General features: G+C 40.2%; 2 protein-coding genes across 2 annotated transcripts in view; one reads left to right on the top strand and one right to left on the bottom strand.

The window, feature by feature from the left end:
* The window catches only part of POU1F1 (POU class 1 homeobox 1), a 101,661-nt gene that overhangs the window by 45,317 nt on the left and 31,113 nt on the right, over positions 1 to 25,231 (bottom strand). The window contains exons 9-10 of the transcript XR_005602491.1: positions 14,066 to 14,300; positions 9,605 to 9,705 (exon numbers count right to left, since the gene is read on the bottom strand). The gene's annotated coding sequence lies outside the window, so the exon portion shown is untranslated. The remainder of the gene's footprint in view (positions 1 to 9,604; positions 9,706 to 14,065; positions 14,301 to 25,231) is intronic.
* On the top strand, positions 13,315 to 25,071 carry CHMP2B (charged multivesicular body protein 2B). The gene is made up of 6 exons (XM_039555997.1): positions 13,315 to 13,470; positions 16,478 to 16,569; positions 19,437 to 19,631; positions 22,001 to 22,103; positions 23,030 to 23,136; positions 23,266 to 25,071. Exons 1-6 carry the CDS (start codon positions 13,437 to 13,439, stop codon positions 23,377 to 23,379), a joined length of 645 nt encoding a protein of 214 aa, XP_039411931.1. The 5' UTR covers positions 13,315 to 13,436; the 3' UTR covers positions 23,380 to 25,071.

Raw genomic sequence — 25,231 nt, 5'->3', positions numbered from 1 at the left:
ATCAGCTTAAAGATTTCTTTTTTTTTTTCAAATACAAAATGTTTCCTTGAGTTAATGTAACAAAGGAGTTGATTTGGAGTTGTTTGGTTTGTTTGGTGTTTTAGGGAGGTTTTTTGGTTCATTTGTTTTGTTGGTTTTTTTTTTAATTTCAATGTTTTTCTGAGGTGATTAATAACTTTTATAACCACTCTTGGGGTGTATGGATGTCTACACAGATCTGCTTTTCTTTAGTGGGATGGAAAACACAAAGAATTCTTTAGTGTTTGATAGTGTCCCACATAACATCCCTGCTTCTAAACTGGAGAGACATGAATTTGGCAGATGGGCTGCTATACAGATAAGGAATTGGCTGGATGGTTGCACTCAGAGTTGTGGTCAACAGGTTGACGTCCAGGTGTTCTTTACTGTGAGATTGGTGAGGCCCTGGCACAGGCTGCCCAGAGAAGCTGTGGATGCCCATCCCTGGAAGTGTTCAACACCAGGTTGGATGGGGCTTGGAGCAACTTTGGGGAGTGGAAGATGTTCCTGCCCAGGGAGGGGAGGTTGGAATTAGATGATCTTTAAGGTCTCTTCCAACCCAAACCATTCTATGATTCTACATCCAAAAAAACTAGTTAAAATTTTGTGAGATTCACTGCTTTTAAATTAGCTGTAGAACTTCAAGACAAATTAAATTTAGGAATTTTTTTTCAATTACAGAAGAATTTTTAAAAATAAACTATTCACTAAATAAAACCTTCACTCTTTTCCAGATGTATTCATTTAGAGGACAAGAGTCTCTTCCAACTTCCACCAATCTAAATTAGAACAACTGAAATTAAACCAAATGGCAGCATTGTAACAATGGCATAAATGAAAAAGGCTGTTAATTTTATTGCCACAGCCTTCAGAAAACTGGAGAAAATACAAGAAAAACAGAATGTGTGAAAAGCCCTGCATAATACTTCATCTTCCCGGCAGCCAAGGGTGCAATCTCAGCAGTGCTCTGAGGAGTGAGCTGTGCATCATCTATTACTCCTGCACTTGAGAAAATCCGTGCATCTCAAATCATGCGGTATCCCAGATGCCAGTGATTAACAGAGGTAACTGTTTTATCCAGACCTCCGTGGGCATGAAAACGTGCACTTGTCTAGGAAAGCTAACTCTGGGCAAACAATTCTATTTCAAGCTGGATGGAGGTAGCACAAGGGTTAAGAAAAACTTTACCAGCCGTTGTATTGGAGCAATCACTGTTATGCCAGTGCTCTGGGCAATGACAATCTGTTAGGTCTTTTCTAAACCCAGTACAAGCATTTGTAATGCAAATGTTAGCACGATGAATATATCACACTGTTCCTACATCCATTGATACCAGCAAGGGGAGAAATCATGTGGCCCCATCCTCCCTCTGCAGCAGCTTGTTCCCTTTAGCTCTTGTTTACTTCCCTGTGTTTTCTCTAATCTAGTTCTAAATGTCACTAAGCACAGTGTTTGTTGTTCAGGACTAGTTATAGCATGTTAACCTATTTTCTTCCCTTTCATGTGATTTTTGACATGGTTTTGTTCAGCTGTGTTCGCGGTACCCTGAGTTCAGCACTCTATGAACGACCCCCCTGTTTAGAAATTGGGAACCGGAATAACGGCCAAGAGTTGAGAGAAATTTATGGCTCGATTTCCTTGGAATCTGTACGCTTGGTAAAGTACTTTGAAAAACTGGGAAACCGGGTCTCCAGCTGAGAAAGGTTCAAAGATAAAGAAGAATGGTCTAAAGGAAAATTATTATCATTTGATATTGCCATTCAGTTAGCTGCACAAAATATACAGATAAATAATAGACATACAGCCTTTTGTGTGCATCACCAACTCATTAGCTCTGGCTCACAACCATTTTCTGTTTAGAAGCCACCATAAGAATTTTACCATAGAAGAGTTGAACACCTTCAGAAACAATTTAAGCCCACCACAGCTTATTTTTCTGACTGACTTCTCATGGATGTGCTAGAAACAGGCCTCAAATTTTTTGACAGATCTGTAGAACAAATTGGAAACAAATTGGTAAGAGTTATCTAAGAATATCTACTTTTTTCCTGACACAATCACTCCACTTGCAGCTCACCATGCAAATGAACTGGAAGACTTTTTCCAGTTTCCCATTGCCCTTTGTTAAAATAAACAAATACACCTCTCAGGAATAAAAGAAGTGAATCCAGTAACTTATCTTGCAAGAAATTAGCAGAAACAAATATATTACAAAGTACATTAGTCATATTCAACAGCTTAAGTCAGTTTTGATGGCCAAAAACAAACAGAAAACTAATTTTTTTTACTTATTTCTCCTTTATTTTAAATGCATATTTGAAAACTAGGAACCCACCAAATGTGCAAAGTCACAGCCCTGTTCTGTCAAGGTAGATACATCCGTAAGAGCAGTAGGCATGAGATCAAATGTCAGGGTTTTTGCAGAAGTGCTGAGATAGATTCACAGCTTCACACTTCTAGTTCTACAGAGACAAGAGGATAATGATAAGAAATATGACCTAAACATTACACTGGAGAACCTGCCATGCCATGTCTGTGAGCTGAACAAAACACAAGAAAAAGGTGCTAAGTGGTCTGCACAGAAGGTGAGCTTCCATATAGTTAAAAAGTCTACAAAAACCTCACAGTGAGGGCTAGGAAATACAGCACAGACAAGAAATGCAGGAACTGATCTTGCCCAATCCCAACGCTCAGTAGCAGATGAAATTCCCACGACAAGTGGTGCATTTGCACAGCAGTAGGAACTCACAATCCCTTTGAATTAGCACAGGATTCATTGGACTGACCATTGCAAAAATAAAAAGTGAAACAGCAATGAAAAGCAGTTTTACCTGATACAAGAACTTCAATTTTATTTCTACCCCTATGTATTTACTAGTTTAAGAAATCGCTGCTTCTAAACACGAAGACAGAAAGTGTGAAGACTTATGAATACATTTTCAACAGTATCTAGCACCAGAGCTATACACAAAATCTGAAATATTAAACAGTGAAGGCTAAAGTTAAACTGACATAACCTTCACACAAAGACATAAGTAAAGCAGGACAAAGTTTTATCTTTAAACAGGGATAAGCAACTATTTACCATTATACCATAGGACTGAACAGCTGTTTGTGATGCTACAGTAAATTAACAACTTGAACACATCAGTCTTGTTTGACTGAACATCACCTGTCCCTGCAATAGACTCATGCACCTAATCAGGTGATTATTAGGAAAATCCAACACTACACATAAAGGGCTCCAACGATTAAATGAAGCACTGGTCCTCAAATTCTCTCATAGACAATCAAAGACTCACAGAAACATTCTTGGTTCTGTTCAAAGTGATCCCCAAGCATGCAAGTCGCTAAGAACCAGTATTCTTTGTCTACCTGGCTGCATATACTGAAAACAAAATGAAAAACAACCATTGTAGAATATGGCTTAGGCAAGACATTTAGCTTTGTACTTTACAGAGTAAAATAGTTAAACTCATCAAAAACTACCTTAGAGGAAAAGAAATTTTAGAAGTGATAGCATGTAGCAACTTTCCTTATTGTATTTCTAAATGTATAGAGTAATTCCAGTTTGAATGGAAACAAACATGTTATTAATACTTTAAAACAACAAGGTTCATATTTCTTCCTCAAAGTATTTACTTAACATTATCATCATTTCTTAGGGGAAAAAAAGAAAAAGATACAATTCTATTTAGCATATCAATGAAATTAGAAGGGAAATCCTACTGAAGGACTAACTCTCCTTAATGCCCTTATTCTCCCTTCATTATGCCACTGATGTCCCATGACAACAACATTAATTTGACATGGATGAGTTATGACCCACTGTTTCTTGCACAACTCTCAGGAAGCCTAAGGCAGGGTTTTCTGCTTTGGGTATTGGGGCCAGAAGGACCATGAAGAAAACCAGTGCAATAGAAGGAGCAATTAAGCTACAGGTTGTTTTGCTCTAAGCAGTTAACCAGCTGTGCCTAATAAATTATTTGATTATACAACATCTTATAGGTTTGACGTCGATTGCAACCGTGCATAAAACTAACGTTCGGTGGCTTTGTATATTTGCTTGTGTGATTATAACTTTAATTCCTCCTGGTACTCATCAGTGCACCTGGCAATACAAAGCACTGTTGGGTTTTCCATACCAATGGTCAGCATGCTCAGAGCACCTCAAAACTGTGGACTAAAATACAACAATCTTGAGAAGGAAGTGGGAAAGGATTGCTATTAGTGTTTGCTGCTGAGAAACAAGGCCACTCTGATCCAGAGCAGAATGAGCAAGAGGGGGAAACTGAGGCACAGATACATTGTATGTGTGTATATTTACAATGGACACAAAAACAGGTGAACACACAAAACACAACCCAGAAGAGGTGTCCAAGAAATTCCTGAACTAGAAGTCTGTTTTGTTTTGTTTTTTTTTAAGAGATAGAATTCCATGCTAATGTATACAGCCTGCTTCTGGCACTTGCACTACCTTCCTCAGCAGCTCTCCATTATCTATCTCTAGTGCAGTGCTTCACGTTTGAGAGCTGTAACTATGGACTTCACATTCCCAGTCCCACACTGACTCCATGCTACTCTGCATCCTCACAAAAGAAAGGGGAATTTGCTCTGTGCAAGGTCTTGCACAAACCTGAATTTAAAAAAAACACTGCGAAGCAGCCCTCACAACCACTGCAAGTCTGAAGAGTTTCCCCCCATCATGACAACCATTTCCTAAAAAATGCTGGCATATTAATCCTCTTCATCTTCTCACCTGGACACAAAGAACTGTGGACCCTGTCATTGTTCTTTAGCTGAATGTCCCAGTCCTTCAGTGAGGACTCACAAATTGTCAAGATGACTCAGAGGACCATCACGCATCACGTATAACAAAGCAGTGAATTAAGCACACCCCAAAAAATTCAGACAGCAGTTCATAAACTATTAAATGGAAGATTATAATAACAAATAGATGAATGCAGTCCTCCATGGATAATACATGTACAAAAATGCTAATCTTTGAGCCTAAATTATTCACAACGAATGAATCAATCAGCCTTATTCCCTCACAGACCACTATTTCCGGGAGCTATTTATAAGTGAGACAAAATTGATGTGCTTGTATCACCTATTTCTGTACAAGGGGAAAGTGCATGATAATCCCCTTTTTATTCCCTTTATTAAGGCATTCCATGAATGTGAATGGCAACAAAAACCACAAGAACCATCTGTAATTGATACTGCAGTGACAGCTAAACTGCAAGTTAGTGAATTTGGCCAACATTATAAATTTCCTTGTTCCTGATCAGGCCCTTAATAATGACATACACCATTTATCAAGTGATAGAGTCAGCAGAACTCTGAACAAAACAGCCCGTGCCAGAATGCCATCACCATCATGTAAAATACCTGTTTTACAGAGACAGTCCTTTAAACTACAATATCTAATTCCCAGGAGCACCTACAATCAGAAATCACTACAGCAAAAAGAAGCACATCACACAGATTGCTCTTCCCTGACTTGCCAGCCAGCTGCATTTCCCCCAGCCACAGGATCCCCTCCTGCTTGGAGGGACTCGGATCTCCGGGACAGCACAGAGAATAATGCAAGTCCTGACAAAAGGACTTCTCTGCCAAAAGAAGGATCAACCCCTTGAGTGCAGGTTCAGAACAACTTCAAGGGACTGGGACATCAGAACCCTCTGTGGTCCATGTTCTCCCTCTAAAAAAGCGCCAAGGTCCGTAACTGCCACACACACTATTTTGGCAATTCCAGCTCTATCAGAATCAAGGAGTAAGTGAACTTAGTGATGATGTTTTATAAGCAAACAGTTGCCATATTACTCACTTGAAAAGAAAAGAGAGCCATCATAGAGAGATGCATTTCCAGAACCAATTTAAAGATTAAGCCAGACGAGTTCCCTGAATCAGGATCTAATGAGATTCCAAGGCTCAGCTCAGGAGACTTGATGCTGTATGAGCAAAGGAGAGGCTGCTCACACTTCTTCTGTCAGTGACAGCTGAGCCTCCCAGAAGGATACAGACACTTCTGTGGATCCTGGCTACCTCACTTACCAATGAAACATCCCAATTAACTTCTATAGGGATTATGCATCAAATTCTTGCTGAAATTATCGTGCCCAAATATCTTTCCTGGCTTTGTAGAATTGAATCCTCATTTACATGTGGCTGAGTGCCTCTCCCCATTCCTGGAAATGGCATGTTTTATCCTAGCTGTATAAAGTGACGATGGCATTAAAGGGTTAAGAAAGAAACAGTTAAGTGTGATGTAAAAATAGAGTTTAAACTAATAAAAAAAAAATTAAATGCCTTTTAAAACAGTGAAAACAACATTAGTTTAAGGTTTTTTAAATACTGACGTTAACAAAGACAACAAAGAAAGCATAGATTCAACTAAAATCAAATGAGATTCAAAATTGCTTCCAGTGTTGGTGCTGAAAACAAAGCATGCACAAGGGTCTACTACACTGCTCTCTTGCAAGGCATAAACCAGGTCTGCAATAAACTGCTTGATGCTGTCTTGCTGGTCATAAAGCTACCAAAAAAAAATTTAAAAAAAAGAAAAAAAGGGATATGACATTTTTTATAACACTTTAGGGTCCAATGCAATATAAAATATATCTTTCTGGCACTGTGTGCTTTCAGAGCAGATTCTAGAGACTTTGAGGTCTGTATACACTTTTGTCAGAGAGGAACTGAATATATTTCTTGTTGGATTGGGCCATAGGCTGTTCCCAAAAGACAGTGTAAATGACAAGCATTCTGAACCCCAGGGAAAACATAAATCATTAACAACAAGACCAAGATAAGAGCTCCTTGAACTGACACTTCCAGTTTTAAGATACAGTTTTCTATTCCCTTTATATTTAAAGAAAAATTAACTTTCCTAAATATATTAAAATTAATTTATCTTCACATGGATGCAAGAATACCATCACAACTCCACTCCATAAATGCCACCCCAAAAGACCGTCTCTTCAGATCATTTCTTTGACCACATTGCCATTTTCACTGCATCCTTCCAGGTGGCTCCTTTGGTTGTGTGCAGGTGTATTCAAGGCTTTCCCTTGCCTATCCCAAACTCCACCTCCACAACATCACAGACCATGCTGATTCCTTCAATTACTGTTAAGCTTTTAGGACACTGTTACTATTTTGCTTTTTAAAGCTTAAGATGCTTTGACAAGAATCTTTTGTTTTCTCCTTGCTGACGAAGGGTTTTTTCTAAAGCTTGACTTCTTTTCACCATGACACCTATGCACAGACAATGTGTGAAGCTACGTAAATTAACTTCTGCTTTCTATGCACTGCCCAGTTTATTGACATTCACATACTATTTCTTACTATTTTTGGGACAATATATTCTCTGAGGCATGGACTGATTTTTCTCCCCCCCCAGAGCTTACAGCATTCCAAACCCAAAGCAGCCATGTTCCTAGATAACAATGTCAAACAAATAATGAACAGCAATAACCTTAAGCTGGATTTTCTAGGTTTGTAAGGCATTATTTTGGAAAAAACTACTTGTAGTGTCTTTTTCTCAAAAACCACCCCAAAAAACACACACATGTTCTCAAATCTGAACGTATTTAACCCAAGCCTTGATGTGTTAAACCTTGATGTGTAGTGAACTCCAGCTAAATTAAATATAGCAACTTCACCACTGATGAAGCATTTTTCCTGGGCAAAATGCACTGTGTTTTATCTAAGAGACACATAGGGAGTACAAACAAGAACAACATTACCAGAAAGATCTTCTCTTTAGGATCAACAGATCTGGGTTACAGGCAAATTATTTGAAAACAAGTTGCTGAGGCAATATTCCATCAAAATGACTACTATCAGCCATAAACATATGGGACCCTCCAACTACCCAGGGTAATAAGTCTTGTATATTATTGCTGGGAATTCCTTCAAAGCCCAAATCATTTTTAGTTTGTAAAGCTCCCTAATTTATTTTCCATGGTTGGGAGGAATCTGCTGCTAAACTAAAAATACAGTTTTACCCCCCATTATCTCTGCACATAAAGAGTCACAGAGCTTTGGGCTAGAATTAACATGAGATAGGCTATTATGACTGCAAGAACATTTAGAAGTCCCTGTTGACTTTGCAGTTTGTAATAATAAATATCCTCCCCATAATATCTTATTCCATTTTTTTCTAAACTTGATGCCTAGAGGAAGTCTTGAAGCCTGTGATAAAATGCTAGCAGTATTTACCTACTTTGTTGCTAGCCTGGATTTCCTTTTCTCCCTGGGAAAAGTCATTTAAAGAAATGATATTTGCAAGCAAAAGCTCTTAAAAGTATAACCTTTGATTTCATTAATGCCCTACAGAAATATGATGTCCTACTGTACTTGATTACTGAAGCAAAACTGACTCTGCTTGTATAAAGTAATGGCACTATTTTACAGTGAAGCATTTGCTCTTCCACGAAGGAAAAACCTTGTAATCAGACGTGAAGGTTATAAAAGACGCAGTCTACAAGTCAAAAGTATCCTATTACCACCAATCAAGGTGATAATTAAGACCAGATTTCTGTAAGGAGGGGGTAGGCATTTAGGGGGCTTCACAAAGTACTGAGCTTCATGCACATAATAAACAGTTCAAAGTACTCTTACTTTATTAAGAAAATGCTGAAAGTGGCTAAAAGTAGGGTGTACTCTTGCATACGTATCTTACTTCGTTGGGCTGGTTCTGTGCAACAGAAAAAACTTGCCTACTCTCACATGTACTAAGAATGTTTGGCAGGTTTTGGTTGTTGGGGATTTTTTTAGGGGTTTTGGTAGATTTCTTTCCCCCCCAGAATTGTTCATAAATGCACTTAGGAGCAAAAAATTGACATGAAGACAACATCCTTTATACATTCAAGGTTCCAGTTCACTAAAAGCTTTTCAGCAAACTAGAGTAACATTTCACACTTCAGGCACTACAGTATTCCTTTAACTCATTCTTGCTGGTTTTTACTTGTTCATAGGTCTGTCAAGTGAATTCAGCAGATTATCAAGCAAAACATGCACATCACAAATACCCTCTCTCAGACAATCTCATTCTCCATAGATGTCAACAAGTACTCACAAGAACAAATTAAATCAAGCCATGCTGACACACCTAAATGTGCATTTCCCTCTACTCTATGTGCCTTGTATGACGCAAGGCTTGGAAGAGTGGCAGTCTGTTGGCAATTGATCCTTCTTAGACAGAGAAAGCAAACAACAATTAAGTTATGAATAAGACTAACAATATACTCTCTGCTTCACATACATGCCCAGTTCAACTTAAATTGTGAACAGATGGAAAGCAAGACATTCTCCTATTTCAGATTCACTACATTCCCCTAAATCCATAAAACCATACATTTTAAAAATGAAAATGTTTAGAACTATAAACTATTTCCAAATAGTTAATCCACTGATCTTTAGCTTACTGACTTGTTTCCTGTTTGTCACCTCATTTATTGTGATATTATTCTTACTGGACAGCAATTCACTAAGGCCATTATTTGAAGACAGTTAATTTTCTCTTCTGAAATCCATTTCAATAATTTTACTTTCAGCATCTATAAAGGTTATTTCATACCTGTGTATTTGCTAGATATGACTCCCGATTTTCCTCCTATGAATGAGGTATTTTTCAGTTCTCATGAGCTTTCCACAAATGCAGCTGGGAAGTTGTCTAATCTGCAAGGTGAGGACAAGATATGCTGTATAAAACACAGGTTTTTTTACACTTGCACAAATAAATAAGAGATTTCTTTTTTAACAAAGCAGGCAAATAAATTTGAACTCATTTGAACCCTCTAGAACTGCAGCACTGGAGGAAACCTCCACCATCTTACAACTACAGCATTTCCCTGACTGCTCCTCTTCACCTTCTCTATCCTCTTTCCTAGGGCTCTCTTCATTTATTCCTACCATTTCCAACTCCTTACTCTTCAAAAATTTACACTCCCCTTTTGTGCCAGCCACCACCCCTCACCTGCTCCTTTCTGCTTCACCTTTTTCCAATCCTCCGAGGTTTTGTGCCTCTGGCCTGTATTTCCATGCCCTCCCCACCATGGAGGGCACACTCCCATTTCCAGATTCCATTACTAATGAGTGCAATTAGAGATAACAGGATGACACACACGCAGACTTCAGCAGAGCCACCCATTTAACACCGCCACAGCATTCCCCTGGTACCACTGCAGATCTGGGTGTTGGGGCAAACTGCAGCCTGAGCTTCATTAAGAGCTGCAATTTCCTCCCTGCTTTTTCCTTTCTGCCCCCCTCCAAGCTCAGCCCACCTTCACATGACAAGGGATAAAGCCACATCGCCTTTAGCACAATTCACAAACTCTTACATGAGTTTGATTCCTGTGGGGCTCCCCCAAGATAAGGTAAAGCATTGCGGATTTTGGAAAGCGGCCCCTTGCTGAGGTACACTTCTCCTCATAACTTTGTTTTACACGTAAAGTGCTGTGCATTTCATATAGCAATACATTTATACGCTCTTTGATCATTTATTTTTCTCAGGCCTCTGTAATTTTCAACTTTACCACTTCGTTCTTCACTACAAACAGCCTCATTTAATTTCCTTATATCTGCAGAGCAGGAATTAGACAGGCCCAGAATAGATCAAACAGTGCTGAATTTGGGTCATTATCCACAAAGCATCCCAAGACAGCCTGCCTTAGCTGTCAGTGAAAGTTCACTTGCAATGTTTTACTCACACTAGAAAAGGAGATAGGGAAAACTAGTAACCTTCATTAGACCAGAAAGCTTAAAAAGATTTAAAGCATAACCTCAAGAGCTTCTTTAGGACTCACATGTCTGGAAGCTCACCACTCCTTTTTCTCCTGGGAGCATAGTCAGGAAAGGATTTTTTTTTCAAATCAGACACTTTACTATTCTAAAGAACAGTGAAGGCACCAATTTATAAGGGTGTCCTCATAGCAGCTATTTCATCTGACCACCTGAACATGTTTAGATTTAAACAGATTGAACCTCATCACCTGGTTTAAATTAACTGTGTGCTTAAATATCCCAGCACACCAATGCTAGAGCAGCTTATCTATACCACTAAAAACAAACCCTCCCTCCCTTCTTTTTCTAAGTACAACTCTGAAACAATGAACACCAGCTTTCCTCCTGTTAATCAGTTTTTGTTATCCATTCATTTTGCATACTTTGGCTTGGAAGTCTTCATTTCCAAATTAATACAGGATATTGTATCATCCTTCTAAAACAGTTGTTGTGTCCCAGTTTCACTGTAAATCCAACAAACAGGAAATGCACCATCCCTGCTTTGGTTTGCTAGTGATATTTGCATACAGTCACTAAGGACAGGTTGTTTATTCCAGCTGATTGATTTTTAAAGTTTGTCTGTCACATCAAAAAGTAAGATTTTTTTCTTTTACATTTTGATTGATGATTAGATTCTAAACCAAGTTAGACTCTAAAAGAAACACTGATATTTAAACATTATGAATTTAAAAGATAAATTCAAGGGCTTCTCTTACCACTGCTACCAATACCTACAATATCATCCCAGCATTCAGCCTTATAACACAGAAAAGTAAGACTTGGCAAGCAATAGCTCAGACATACTGTATTTACTGCAGTCATGAAGCCCACTATGGACATCTTTGTTTATCTCATCACAATTAAACATTCATGAAGAAATATTATGGAAAAATGCATTTCTGGTCTCATAGCTAATTAGCACAATTTAAGAGTACCTCGTAGTTAGTCTGCCCAGTCTCTCTCTCAAGGAAAGTGGGGATCTGAATCTAAATTACAAGTGCTCTCCTCCCCCTCATCTGTGCATTTTCAAAACCAGGATTCCAGTCTTGCTTACTAACCCATGCCTGATTGATATGACCTAACAAAGAGTACAGACAGGGATAAACTTGTAAAGTGTATTTTATTTATCTTGCCTCATAGACAATCGCTAAATTTCCACAGTTTCTATGTCATCACACATGGTCTGGATCTCAGCCCAGAACAATCAGTGAAAAATAACTAAAGAGACACACACAAAACAATGAAAAGTTGCTATTTACAACAAAATCAGTGTTTTCAGAAAATCAAGGAATACTGACACCAAGCACATAGTCTGTACTTTCCTATGTCCACATACATCCTTACACTGCTATTATAATAATCTAATAGATTGTTTCTCCATGTAAGGTTATAAAAGTGTGGTTTATTAGGGTACTGCAACCATAAACTTACAATTGTTTCTCGGGTTGAATTTATACCTAGCCATCAAAATGCATTACTACATTCCAGTCACTTTTTTTTTTTCCTTGCAAATTAACATAATCCCCCCCAACACTTCAAAGTAAGTAAGTTATATCTAGCTGGTATTCAAACCTACAGCTCTGTCTTTTTTAATAAAGGTCTTCTTTTTATTTTCTAAGGGCATGATGCATATGTAGGTAATAGCCAATGATGAAACCACAGCTATGTTATAAACTACCTTATTAAAAATTAAGGCTTGTAATTACACATTGAAACCCAAGAAAATTATTATTCCTTTTTCCATACTCTTGTGCACAGCGGTGCATGTGACCCTCAGACAAAGGCATATCCTAGAAAAACTAATGTGTAATCAGTTCTCCAGACTCAGCAATGGCTTGGGGTGAGGGCCCAGAGCCGGGATGCTCCTGAACAAAAAATCCTGAACCCCACGGTTCATCTGTCGGGGACAGGCAGTGATCCCACTGTTTAATTGTGACCTGTGCCCAAATCCTTCCAGATGCCGACGCACCAGGTTTCCTTATAGAAGCTTGCTGAATTCCCATAGTACCTGTGTACACACGGCATGGATTTCAGCCTAGAAAAACCGGTGAAAAGTAAGTAAAGGGACACATGAAGAACAGTGAAAACTTGCTATTTCCAACGAGACCAGTGTTTTCAGAAAACCAAGCGGAGAACCCGGAAAGCACCACGCTGCCGAATTAACTTTTAATATGTTTCCATTTTAACCTTTAATAATAACACGTACGAGAAGAAAACCCAAACCACCGAGCGGGGCAGGGGGCAGGGAGGCGGGACATCACCGCCCCGTCCCGGCTGCGGGCGAGTCCCCAGGATGGCCGGGTGGGTCCCGCAGCGCCTCTCCTGCGGCTCGGGGCGGCCAAACGAGGGCGGCCAGACACCGAAACCTCGCCGGGAGAAAGAGAAACCGCTCCCGGAGCCGCTCCCGGAGCCCCACGCCACCCGCGCCTCCCCGGCCCCGGCCCGAGCCCCGCAGGGGGCGGGCGCAGCGCGGAGCCCCGGCCCGGCCCCGTTCCGCCCCTCGGCGCCGGGAGGCGGAGCCGGCCGGGCGATCGCGGCCCGGCCGCTTCCTGGTCACCGGAGCAGGAGGCGACAGGAGCCCGCCGAGGCGGCTGCGGGGTCCGGCGGCTGCGGGACCGGCTGCCGCCATGGCCTCGCTCTTCAAGAAGAAGACCGTGGACGGTGAGTGGGCGCCCGGGGAGGCCCCGCCGGCCCCCGGCAGCAGCCGCCCCCAGCCCTCGCACGACCCCGGGCGCGGGGCTGGTCCCGGCCGGGGCTCCGGAGCATCGGGCGGCCGGCGGGGGGTCGCGGCCCCGGGCCCCGCGTCCCGGCGGAGCGGCAGCCCGCAGGGAGAGGAGCAGGAGAGGAGCAGGAGGCCCCGGCCCGCCCGCCGTGACTCACCGGCGGCGCTCGGGGAGAGTCCCCGGGCCCGGCCGGCCCTGGCACAGCGGGGCGGGGGCTTCCCGGCTCACCGGCAGGGCTGGGAGCCGGGCCCGGGGATCCCGGGACGTGGATGAGGAGGAGGAGAGCTGGCAGCGAGGGAAACAAAACAGGCCCGCCGGGAGTTGCCGGGGCCCAGGGGGAGCCGGGACGCGAGCGGTGCCGCTGTGCGGGAGCCACGTCCAGGCTGCGGGAGCCGCCACCGCCCGGCCTTGGGCTCCGCGGGGGTGTGGAAACAACTTGGTCTTGGCTCTCTGTAGCCAGTCTGGCTTTCCAAAACGCTTAAACTTCAGCAGGAATAACGATCCCCAAAGTAAAGCCCAAAAAGATGCCTTACCTGCCAGCAGGCCGCTGGGCGATGCTCAGCTGTCCACACAGTCGTGCCCCAGGGTTGGGGAGCCCCAGGTCTGGCTCTCTGGCATTTTGGGTGGGTGCCCCGTGTCAAATCTGGTGGGTCGGCGTTTGAAAAGGGCTCGCAAAAAATGACGCTGCTCATCAACCAATTGTGTGTCACCGGAGGGGAACACGCACAGGTCCCACCTGGCTCTTGCCACTTTAGATGCGGCGCCTGCCTGAGAAGGGAGGAAGGGGAGTTGGTGCTAAGCTTCCATGACCAAGGAAGGATTGCAGGAGCCAGGTCAAGCCCTGCTGGATGTCCCTTGTCCAACCTGTTTCAAGGAATGGAGGTGCTTCCTCCTTGTCCTGGTGTGTGTGTGTGTGACGCCAGCGTGACACACAGGAGTGGCTGCTGGCAAAAGACTATCTCAGAATAACCTGTCGTATTCTGTCTGCTTGATTAACTAGGGATTTGCCTCAGTTATCAGACAGAAACAAGAACCAAATTCTCATCTTGGCCTTCACTTCTAAAAACAGATGAAAGAGTCAGTAACTGCAGATAGTTGTTTTCAGTTTATTGCTGAGCTACTATGGGGAATCAGAAACCACGGAAATAAGCATTGCGCTCACCCTTATTGTTTCCTGAGTTAAGTACTGTTCTTGTTTGTTATCACCTTGAAGTTCCTACCTCTCAAGCTCACTATGCTAAGGATTTTTTTTAATAGTGTAGTTAGAAAAGCCAGTCTTGTATTTAGCTATTAAGCTTTTTCTTTCACCAAGTGCAGCTGTGCAAGTAATATGCATTTATCTACCTTCAAAATTACTTGCCTGTAGCATTTTCAGAATGATTTTCACTGCTGCTTTGCCTGTGTGAAGAAGAATGCAGTTATATTCTGTGCTTTCTTTCAGTTCTCAGTTATTGTCCACTGAAAAGTCTGCATCTCCCAAGGATGCTTTTTGTGTAGTACTCACAGCAGTGGTAGCATTGTAAAAACATTTGTCGTTTTCACACTGGTTTTTTTTAAAATATATATTTCTTTGCCCAATTACTGGGCAAATCTCCCATCAAAGTTGGAAGAGGAAGTGTATGTTGTGTCTTTAAAATGCCACTGGAGGTTTGGGGTGGTTTTCCAATTCAGACCTATTAATGTTGAAACAATTTCAGCAATGAGTGTTTTACAGTATTTCTGGTTTTGGGAATGAAGAGTGTGAATGCTTCTCTCTGTTTGCAGAAAAATTGCCCCAAACTTTAAAAAATGGAAAGGGTGGCCTGTGGTTCTAGATAGAATTTATCCTTTAATTCTGTGAGTAACTCTGCCTGTATGTATTGATTCTCATTGCTTCAAACTTTGTAGGTACAATAGCAGTGCCCTGCCATGATGTTACTGTGGATTAGAAGAAAGAGCTCTGAACAAAGTTCATGTGAGAGTCTGCTGCTTTCAAACTCCCAACCAAAATGCAGACATAGAATAGGAGTAGATGAATCTCCCCTAAATAAAAACTTCTTTCCTCTATGAAGGTCAGAGGATGCTGAGTCAGATGCAGACCTGCTGCTCTGCCTTTGCCCAGGTGAATCACACCCAAGCACATGTTGTAAATCCTATCAAAAGTTAGTTGCAACTAGCATGATTGATGCCTGGACTGTAAACAATACTTGCTTTACTAAGAGGATGTTACCAGTAAATAATTCTTAATAGTACAGTGCACAAAACTCCTATGAAGGAACACCAGACAGTGTTCAAGCTTTGCTGGCTACATCAGTTGTCAGGAGACTGAAAATTGTTATAAAAGCCCCCACTTTCGTACCTTACTATTCTTAAGCATCTCCTGATTGAAAAGGTTCAAACACTCTTGGCTTTATAGTCTGACTTGAAGAAGGGCTGCACAGATGTGGAAGAGAGGAAACTCTCCCCCAGAGCAGAATAAGGACAGAGAAGAGCAAGATCCGGGACTTCCACCTGGGATTATTTTCACTGTTTTAGTGGAGCTGGGAACTCCTCACCTGCTCTGAGATCTCATAAATCAAGGTTCCTTCAGCTGCTTTACTGTTGCAGTTAGGCCTGGCTGGAGGAAAAGCAGTGGGATGGCAGTGAACAGGATACTGCTGAGTTAGTGCTGGACTTGCAGGAAAGTGTGTGTACAGATGTCCTACCGTGGGGTTAAGTAAGGCTCTTGCTGTGGTTATGGTGCAAAGTAACATCCTAGGTAAAATAACTTTTTTTTTTTTAAACACTGCTGTCACGATGATGTTGCATACACCAAACTGTATTTTGCTAGTATTTTCTATCTCTGAAATGCTGACACTTCATTCTGAACAAAGGGAGGTGTCAAACATGCTGCTTGTCTGCGGGGTGCTTAGCAGATGTTTATGGAGTATGAAAACTTTGCCCAGCTATCAATATTTTCTTTCCAGATATAATAAAGGAGCAAAATCGAGAGTTAAGAGGTACACAGAGGGCTATAAGCAGAGATAGAGCAGCACTTGAAAAACAGGAAAAACAACTGGTAAGTACGACAGCGAACTTCATTTTGCTCTTTAAAACATGCACGCATGACAGAAAACTTGAAAAGTTTTAAAGATATAAATCAATGCATAATAATTGAATACTAAAAAAAGTTGTCTTCCCATTTTCACTTCTCAGTTATTAAAATTGTGTTGGAAAACATTTACTGTCTAAAAGCAATTCTCAGCCTTTGGCATAGGAAAATCCTGAAACAATGTGTTTAGATGAAATGACCACGTTGGTCTTTCTCTACAATTCCTGGCATTCTCTATCCTTCAGAAGTTTTTTTTCTAAAAGGTTTGTAAATCAGTGATTGGGGTGAAAAAATTAAAAGAAGTATAAGTGCTATCACACTTGCCATGACTTTCCAGTGGGAGAGAATACTTGAAAAATCATAGAATATCATGAATACCCCATAAGGTTATTTTCATTCATATAGAACTTCCCTAAAATTAGCTAATAACAGTAGCACTGTTGCCCAAATTAAGATCTATTCAGAACTTACTGTGTGTGAGCTTTCAAGTACTCGGTGGCTGAATGCTGCACCTGTGTGGCACTGTAAGAGGAGAAATGGATGTGCCAGATGGTGGGGTTTGATGCATGAAGAATGCTCAGATTGTGGGAAAAGCTGTGCGAATCCAGCCAGTTCCAGCAGCTATTGAGGTGGTGTGGTTCATGGCAGCAGGCTGCATGAATACCAAGAGCTGGGAATAATAAACTAAAAGATCAGAGAAACTGTTTCTGAGAGCCTTGGACATGTAAGATATAGTAGGTTGCTCATAAATAAGGCATTTTCCCAGTATGAAATATTCCAAATCTGGAAATAACCCTCATTTTAGTGAATATTCGGGCTGAAGTGTTGATTACCTGCCACACGAAGCGGTTTCAGAAATGTTGGATTTCTGAGGAGAAGAAGAAAGGAGCAGTGAAGTATGTCTTTGAAAAAGTTAAAATTTGCTGCCAGAATGAGAGGAGCAATAGACAGTAAATATTCATTTTCAGTGTCAGATCAGGTGAAGAAGGATCAGGGATTTATCAGTCGATCTCAAAACATTTCATTATGTGCTTTCTCTAGAAAGACCTTTTTCCCCCTTAATTTTAATGTACTACTCTAAGAAAACCCAGTTATATGAATTCTATGGATAAAAATACCTTAATATATGCAGACAGTTCAGTAACCTGATACGACTGTATAAATTTTCATTTTTTTCCCCAGAAGAGCATAACTGACTTCAATAAACTTGCCCCAAACTTCTCAAACACAAATAATGTACCCCAAATTTACCCGAATTCATTTTAAATTAAGAAAAGTCATCTGTATATAGGGTTTGATTTCTGCAGGTGGATTATCTGCAGTGATTTAGCAATGGTTTGTAAAACTATTTTTTGCTTTAAAAATCAGGTTATAAATGCTATATAAGTCTTTGAACTTACTGAGAAAATCCCTATTTTCAAATGTTTGCTGTTAAAACGATAGGGTACAAATTAATCCCTCCAACCTTCACAGCATTTTAGGTACAAAAAAGAAAGGAAATATTATTCTGGTGATGTTACAGGAATTTTTGTGGCTTCTGTGATCTACTTTCCAAGAGCACAGCTTCTATTTCAGGCCTCTTACATTTGAACAGTCTCATGCTGCTTCTTTGCCACTCTGTACCTTCCTGGATTAAAAATAGTGTGTATGTCATACCCTTTAAAAATTATGAATCTGCAGAGATTTTCTGCCAGAGCCATCTCTGTAATAAACTTAACTATGAAATTTTCTGGTAGTCAGGGTAACGCAGTGGGTCAGTTTATACCTGCCTTTAAATGTGACTGTTCTGCATGTCCTGGTGACTAGAATTTATCTTTTCATAGCTTCTTGTAAGTGCAGTTTTCTGGATTGCCAGAGCACATAAAGTGAAGCAACTGCATACCTTTAGCTGGCATATTCTCCTGAAAAATCCAGGATAAAGCTGGTCTTTAAAAGCTGCTTTTACTTAATGGTAAAAATCAAAATGGACAAATGCACATCTACAGAAAACTGAGCCACTGTGGCAAGACCTCCTTGAAAAGGTTGTTAAGGAAAAAGTGGTTGCAAAGTTTACATTACCAAGTCACAAAGTGTGCCAAGAAGGCCCACTTTGAAGAATCCCAGCTGACAAGATTATTTGTGTCAGGCTTTTTCCTGGTACCTCTGGGCTAAACAGATTGTTATTTCTCTTTGAATTGACAGATTGGGGGTTTGTTTTGGTTTTCTAAGACACAAGGGTCTTTCTTACAGCATAAGCACATGTTAAATTATACCACTTTCATTATTAAGTCCAGCTAAATTATGAGGGTAAACAGCCTATAATTATTGGTCATCTAACTTTATCTACTTCTTCCCCAAAAAGGCTGTGAGGTTCTCTTGAGGCTGAAAAACTGTTGAAAAGAACTCTCCATTTCCTACATGAGTGATGTTGTTTGATGGCAAGAAATCAAAGTTGATTAGAGTCATGGCACCACCAGTAGTTGACTGGACATCACAATTCCTTCACTTTTTGGGGCTTTTTTTGAAGTGTGGCTCCCTATCCAGATATGGAATTGAATGTGCACATAGAAGTGAATGTGACATCATGCAGAAATTGAAGTCTTTGGGGGAACTGTGTGCTACCACACTGTAATTCAGTTTGAGTTTTTTCCTTGTGGTCAAATCATACCAGCATGACATTGATTCTGCTAAACAGCCTTGTTAAAAAAGCAAGGAACTATTTATATGACTTGAAATGTCTTAAAAGATACAAGAGAATAGTCAACTTTTGAATTTAATTATTAGTGGTAAGGCTTAATTATAGTCTTTGCACGCAGGAAAATTCTGTAGAATTAATCCCACACCTTTTTTCACAGGAACTGGAAATCAAGAAAATGGCTAAGACTGGTAACAAAGAGGCCTGCAAAGTGCTGGCCAAGCAGCTGGTGCAGCTGCGGAAGCAGAAGAATCGAACCTATGCTGTGAGCTCCAAAGTCACTTCCATGTCCACTCAAACAAAGGTCATGAACTCCCAGATGAAGATGGCAGGAGCTATGTCAGCTACAGCCAAAGTAAGGCACTACAAGATAATCTTTTATATTCAAATGGAGCATATGGTTGCAAAAATTGTGTGATTTTGTGTAATTGCAGGGATAAAAGTCACTGCCCCAAGTGGTGGTGAGGATGCAGTTGGGAAATGTAATTTGGGTTTATATTATTAAATTTTTGTTTAGTCAGTCCAGCCACATAGCACCTACATACCTTCTTGGGCTAGACAGCTGTCAAATGTTTACATGATAAAAATAACCTAATGCCAGTGAATGAACTCTTTTAGTACATAAAAACCCCAATCCCTGCTGCTACAGTGCCTTGCCTGTATATATTGTCACAAGCAGTTTTTACTGGGAAAAAGTAGGTCATGATTCATCAAGAAATCAAGGCAGTGTGTCACAATAGCTTTATAGCCTTTGAAAAAAGTAGGTTATTACTTTGGATCTGAAGTTCCTAAAAAAATCTGATCTGGAGTTTGCTGTCATTCTCTCTGTGCTCTCTCTGGAAATAATATTGCATTAAGGTTTCTCCCAAATGTCATCTCATAAAAGAGTGAAAAATCTCAGTTTTCCAAGTTAGATGTTAACTTTCCCCTATTTCCCTGAATTGATGAAGAGGGATTTGGCTTTTGGCAAGGAAGACTGTTCAGCTCAAGGTGCAGGAAGGATAATTAATATGCATCACTGTAGACCAAGCTGGGCTTTGATCCCAGTCCAAGTTAAATCCAGTTAAACACAGCAATGCAACTTGATGTAGAAAGGAATTACCACAAAGGCTTTGTGGTCAGGTGCCCTTTAGACACAGCATGAGGGCAGATTCCAGCCATGAAGTGATACAGAGTTGTGGCTCTGCAGCAAATTTACAAAGGGGACTTGTCTGACTATCAGGTTCAACACCTTACTCAGTATTCCAACAACACTGCTCATATGAACAAGTTGGTCTTGCTTTTTAATTATTACATGGGTGACTTGTTTTTATCTATGCTAGATCTTTGATTAACTTTCTCAAAACCAAAGCATCACTGAAACAGTTATGAAGATTACATCAGTAGGGGGAAAAAAAAAAAATTTTTTTAAAAATTACCCAGCATTCAGAAAATTATGTTTTTTGAAACACAGCAGGTACTTTTATGGCCTAGTTTGTGTAACATTATTGGAGAGGAAGATCTTAAATTTCTTTGGTCACTTTTAAAGTTAATATTTTGCCTTATCAATGTGGGAAGGTTAAAGAATTGTTAATCTCATAAAACCATCAGTGAAAACGTATGGGATCAGTTGCCTTAACAAGCAAGGCAAATATGTCAACGCAAAGCTTTCAAAGTACTGTCAGTATACTTTTTAACATGTATGGTGCTAATCTTGGATGTGGTAAAGTCCAATTAAGGTACCTGTTTATTTTAATCATGCATCCGACCCGTATTTTCTGAAGTTACACAAACTCTCTATCAGTGCAGAAACTTTTCATGTCCATTTTTAACTCTTGTAAAAGAATTCTAGAGAGCCAACACCCTCCAAGTCCAGAACAACTTTTTAAATTCAAATAACATGACCATGAGCACAGTCTTTGAAATTCAAGTAACATTAGAATTCAAGAATATATTACCACTTTGAACAAACTCAGACATGAAGGCAGAAGACCTGTGAAGCCAGTAAGTGGCTGCAGTAGCTTGATTATTAACCAAGTGGCTCCTGTAATTAACCAAGTCTTTTATCTTGTCAAAGATGTTAAATTTTACATTTCAATTGCTCATGACTGTATTTAGATTCTGATATCCCACAGTAACTTGCTTTTTAGGAAAGAGGGAACTATCCCATAGCAGTGCCCACAAAGGCAGTGCTGCACACCTGTAGTAAAATGGGTGAAGTTTATCTCACACCAAGATCTCTACCCATCACACAGGTGCACCCTAAGAGCAAGTAACTTCCTCAATACTTCAATATTTTCTTTTCAGAGAAAAGTAATTTTTCCATTAAATTTTAACAGAAAGAAACAATTTAGGGCCTGTCTTCCAGTGATGGTACAAATAAATGGTCCTTTCTGAATAAGTACCTGCAGCCATTTACTTCTTTAAGGTCTGTAACCTTCAAGTTAGGAAATGTTCTCCATTCTTTTCATTCAGATCAGTCAGATTTTTCCTAATACAAGGCCAGGGGAGGGTCATGGTGCAAGAAAGATACACACATTTGAAAGTCTGTCTATTGGGGCACTAGATAGTAATATTTCTTACTAAGTGCAGCCTGTACTATTGATCTGTCACTTATCTACAGTTCTCATGGGATGTAAAGAGTCAAGGAAAGTGGAATTTGGGCTGAAAGGTTTTTCTTAATGAATGCATTGCCATTTACTAATGTCTCATTGTATGATTTAAGAGTTTTTTCCATATTAATAGACAATGCAAGCAGTTAATAAGAAAATGGATCCACAAAAGACACTACAAACTATGCAGAATTTCCAGAAGGAAAACATGAAGATGGAAATGACTGAAGAAATGAGTAAGTTCTGCACTGCAGGGAACAGCTGGCTGCTCTTGGCAGGGGAGAACCAGCCTAGAAACACTGATGTTTGAAGTTTATTTCTATAGTTAATGAAACTGACAGCAAAACTGTAGAGCAAACAAAACAATGTATGTCTGAGCAGGGAGGCTGAGCCTCAGACTCTTTAGAAGCTCTAGGTATTAAATCTAGAATATTCATCATATTTTTAGAGAAAACATACTGCAGGGGAATAGGGTTTAAGAGTAGTTCAAGGCCTTGATTGCGTAACTGGTAGGGAGACTTGAAAAATTGCTTTAAGTGGACACAGTTTAGATAGTGATAATCACAGCTGTCTGCACATGGTGGTATGATATGGCTGTCTCCTTTTTCCTAAATTAAGCCACAAACAACTTCTTGAGGAGGCAGTAAGTTTCTTGTTCCTGAGTGCATGCGTTCACTGTTAGCTAATTCCTGCTGTTGCTCAGTCTCATCCCCATCCCAATTCCTGCCCTTTGTTGGTCATACCTCATGAGTCATAGCATGGACTCAAACCAGTACTGTTGACCAAGATGGAAGCACCTCAACTGCACACGTTATCTGAGTAGTTAACAACTTTGCAACATACTTGGAGGAAGAAGAGGAAGGGGATTTTTATCAAACTGTAGATGTTTTGCAGAAATGTTATAGTATGGAAAGAGGTACAGCAACTGAACTCTTTTGGTGAAACTAAACATTTATAAAAGCAGCCATGCCTTATTACCATGTTGTTGCCCTGGCTGTGCTCACAGGCTTTGCAAGGCAGAGCTAAGAAAGCCTCTCTAACATGCAGGTGCTTTCTGCTGGTATCTTACCCAGGGGTATTACTGCTGTGTTCTGGGAGGGTACCAGATGGTACTAAGTTTTTTGTTTAATGCAATCTGGATTCTTTTTTTCTTTCTTCTAAGTTAATGATACTCTGGATGATATTTTTGATGCTTCTGATGAAGAGGAAGAAAGCCAAGATATTGTTAACCAAGTGCTTGATGAGATTGGGATCGAAATCTCTGGCAAGGTATGGCTATTTCTGCACAGCTCGTGTGCTTTTTCCCCTACATTCCATTTTTAAAAATAGTTTATTCTACAAGTCAGCTTGTCATAACCTGCATTATTCTGACTGAAGAAAACTTGTGTCTCCTTCTAGATGGCCAAAGCTCCCTCAGCTGCCCGAGGGTTGCCATCTGCATCAGCATCGACCACCACCACCATATCGGATGAGGAGATTGAACGCCAGCTCAAAGCCTTGGGGGTGGATTAACTCGTCCAGTTCAGAGTCTGCCTGCTGAGTGTTCAGCTCTAGTCACATGTACAGAGTGCAAATACTCTTTCAATGCAACTGATTTCTAGGAAAACCCTGAAGTCTCAGAAATGACAACTTGGAGATCAATTTGCAAAGAAAAGTACATTTTTTGTCCACTGCATGGAGTCTTTTTGACTCTGGACCAACCAGGGGGGTAGTTCTAACGATAAGTTCACTCATACCTGATCCAGATCTATCCTTTGGATTCAAGTTTTCTTCCATCTCAGTTCCTGATCTATCTCTAGAACTGGCTATTCTGTGGCTGGTGATGCCACTTCCTAGGACAGCACCTATGTAATATTTATCATTATTACAAAACTATGGCTATAGGAACATTCTTAGTCTGTCATCACAAACGAAACTTCACCTTGGGTCTTAGTTGGAAACTATTTTTTCCATGAGATACAGCTTTGAGAGTAGCAGATTTAGGCAGAAAGAAAAAAACATTTTATGTATTCCTTTGAAATTCCTGTAGCAACTTTTGAGCTGATGAAATAATAGCTCATTATTCTTCTTATCAGAATGGAAGGATACACTCCTTGTGCAAATAATTTTTTTGGAAGAGGAATTACATTTGTTAGTGAACTTTGTTGCATGAAAGGCACTGATTGAACTCTATTGTACTGTAACATAGCTGGTTTCAACAGAATTGCTGTGCCTTTATGTATATAAATCTTGTACCTTTGTGGTTTTCTTTCAGAATGAGTCTTTGGAAGGTGAGTAAACTTAATTAAGATGGTTTCACAAAATGCTTTGGTGAGACCTCTGTGCACACTTGATGGGACTCAGTGCTGAAGTGGAGAGATGCACTCATTCAGAAATGCAACTTGTGCACTTGCAAAAAGGACATTGCCTGAAGCAACGTTTGTATATATTTTACAGTATTTCTTAATGGAAGATAACTGCATAATTGTATTGTTTGCTAAGACGCAACTGATCACATTGATAAACTAAATCTAAGTATCAGTTTTGAGAACAATTTTGGATCATAAATGATAACTACTTGTCTAAACACTATAATAAAAGTATTCTGGTTCTGTGAAGGTTTTTCTATGGTCTCTGAACTGCATCAACACAATTCTAGCTTTAAGTGAAATATGAATTGGGCTGAGGAATAAGAACTGTTGATACTTGAAATAGACAAAATGAGAATGCAGTTCCCAGTTATTACTCCCTACATGGTGTGATATTCCTCAGCCCTGACTCTGCTGGAGATATTTACCCCTCAGTGCTGGTTTAGTGGTGCTGCTCATTGAACAGAAACAATTACCATCTTGGTTTTAAAAAGAGAAAAACAAAATACCTCCCAAAAGCAAAACCAGGATAACTGGAGGCAACAAACTTCATGAAGAGACCGTGCTGCTAGACAAAGTGTAGCAGGAAACCTCAGTAAATCTACTGTTGTTGCACCATCTACTGTTTAGGATTGAAGTCAGCAGAGAAAGAGAATTCACAGGAGAGCCTTCCTCAGGTTTTTGGCCTAGAATTTCAGGTGTTCTTTCTCTTTCAAAGAAATAATGGACAAACTGAATCTGTCAGGTAGTGGGTAGGAATGTGTAAGTTAATATATTGCATATATCCAATACAAGGTGATTTCTTTTTTTACAAGTTATTTTGTAAAAATCCAATAAAAGGCTTTTTATTCCACAATGAGTTTGTCCTCTCTAGGGTTAGTGTTACACATCTGTCTCTTACTAGGCTTTCTTTGTGAGCGCTGATAAATATTCCTCTGAGCTATAAAGTACCATAATATTTACTGTAGTTGCTTGTGGGCCTTTGACTCAACATTCAGTAAAGACTTGTTCAAGTT

Source organism: Corvus cornix, chromosome 1 (genome assembly GCF_000738735.6).
Source record: "Corvus cornix cornix isolate S_Up_H32 chromosome 1, ASM73873v5, whole genome shotgun sequence".
In the NCBI taxonomy this organism is placed as follows: domain Eukaryota; kingdom Metazoa; phylum Chordata; class Aves; order Passeriformes; family Corvidae; genus Corvus; species Corvus cornix.
Note: the sequence above shows the minus strand (reverse complement) of the source record. Positions and strands in the feature narration are given on the sequence as shown.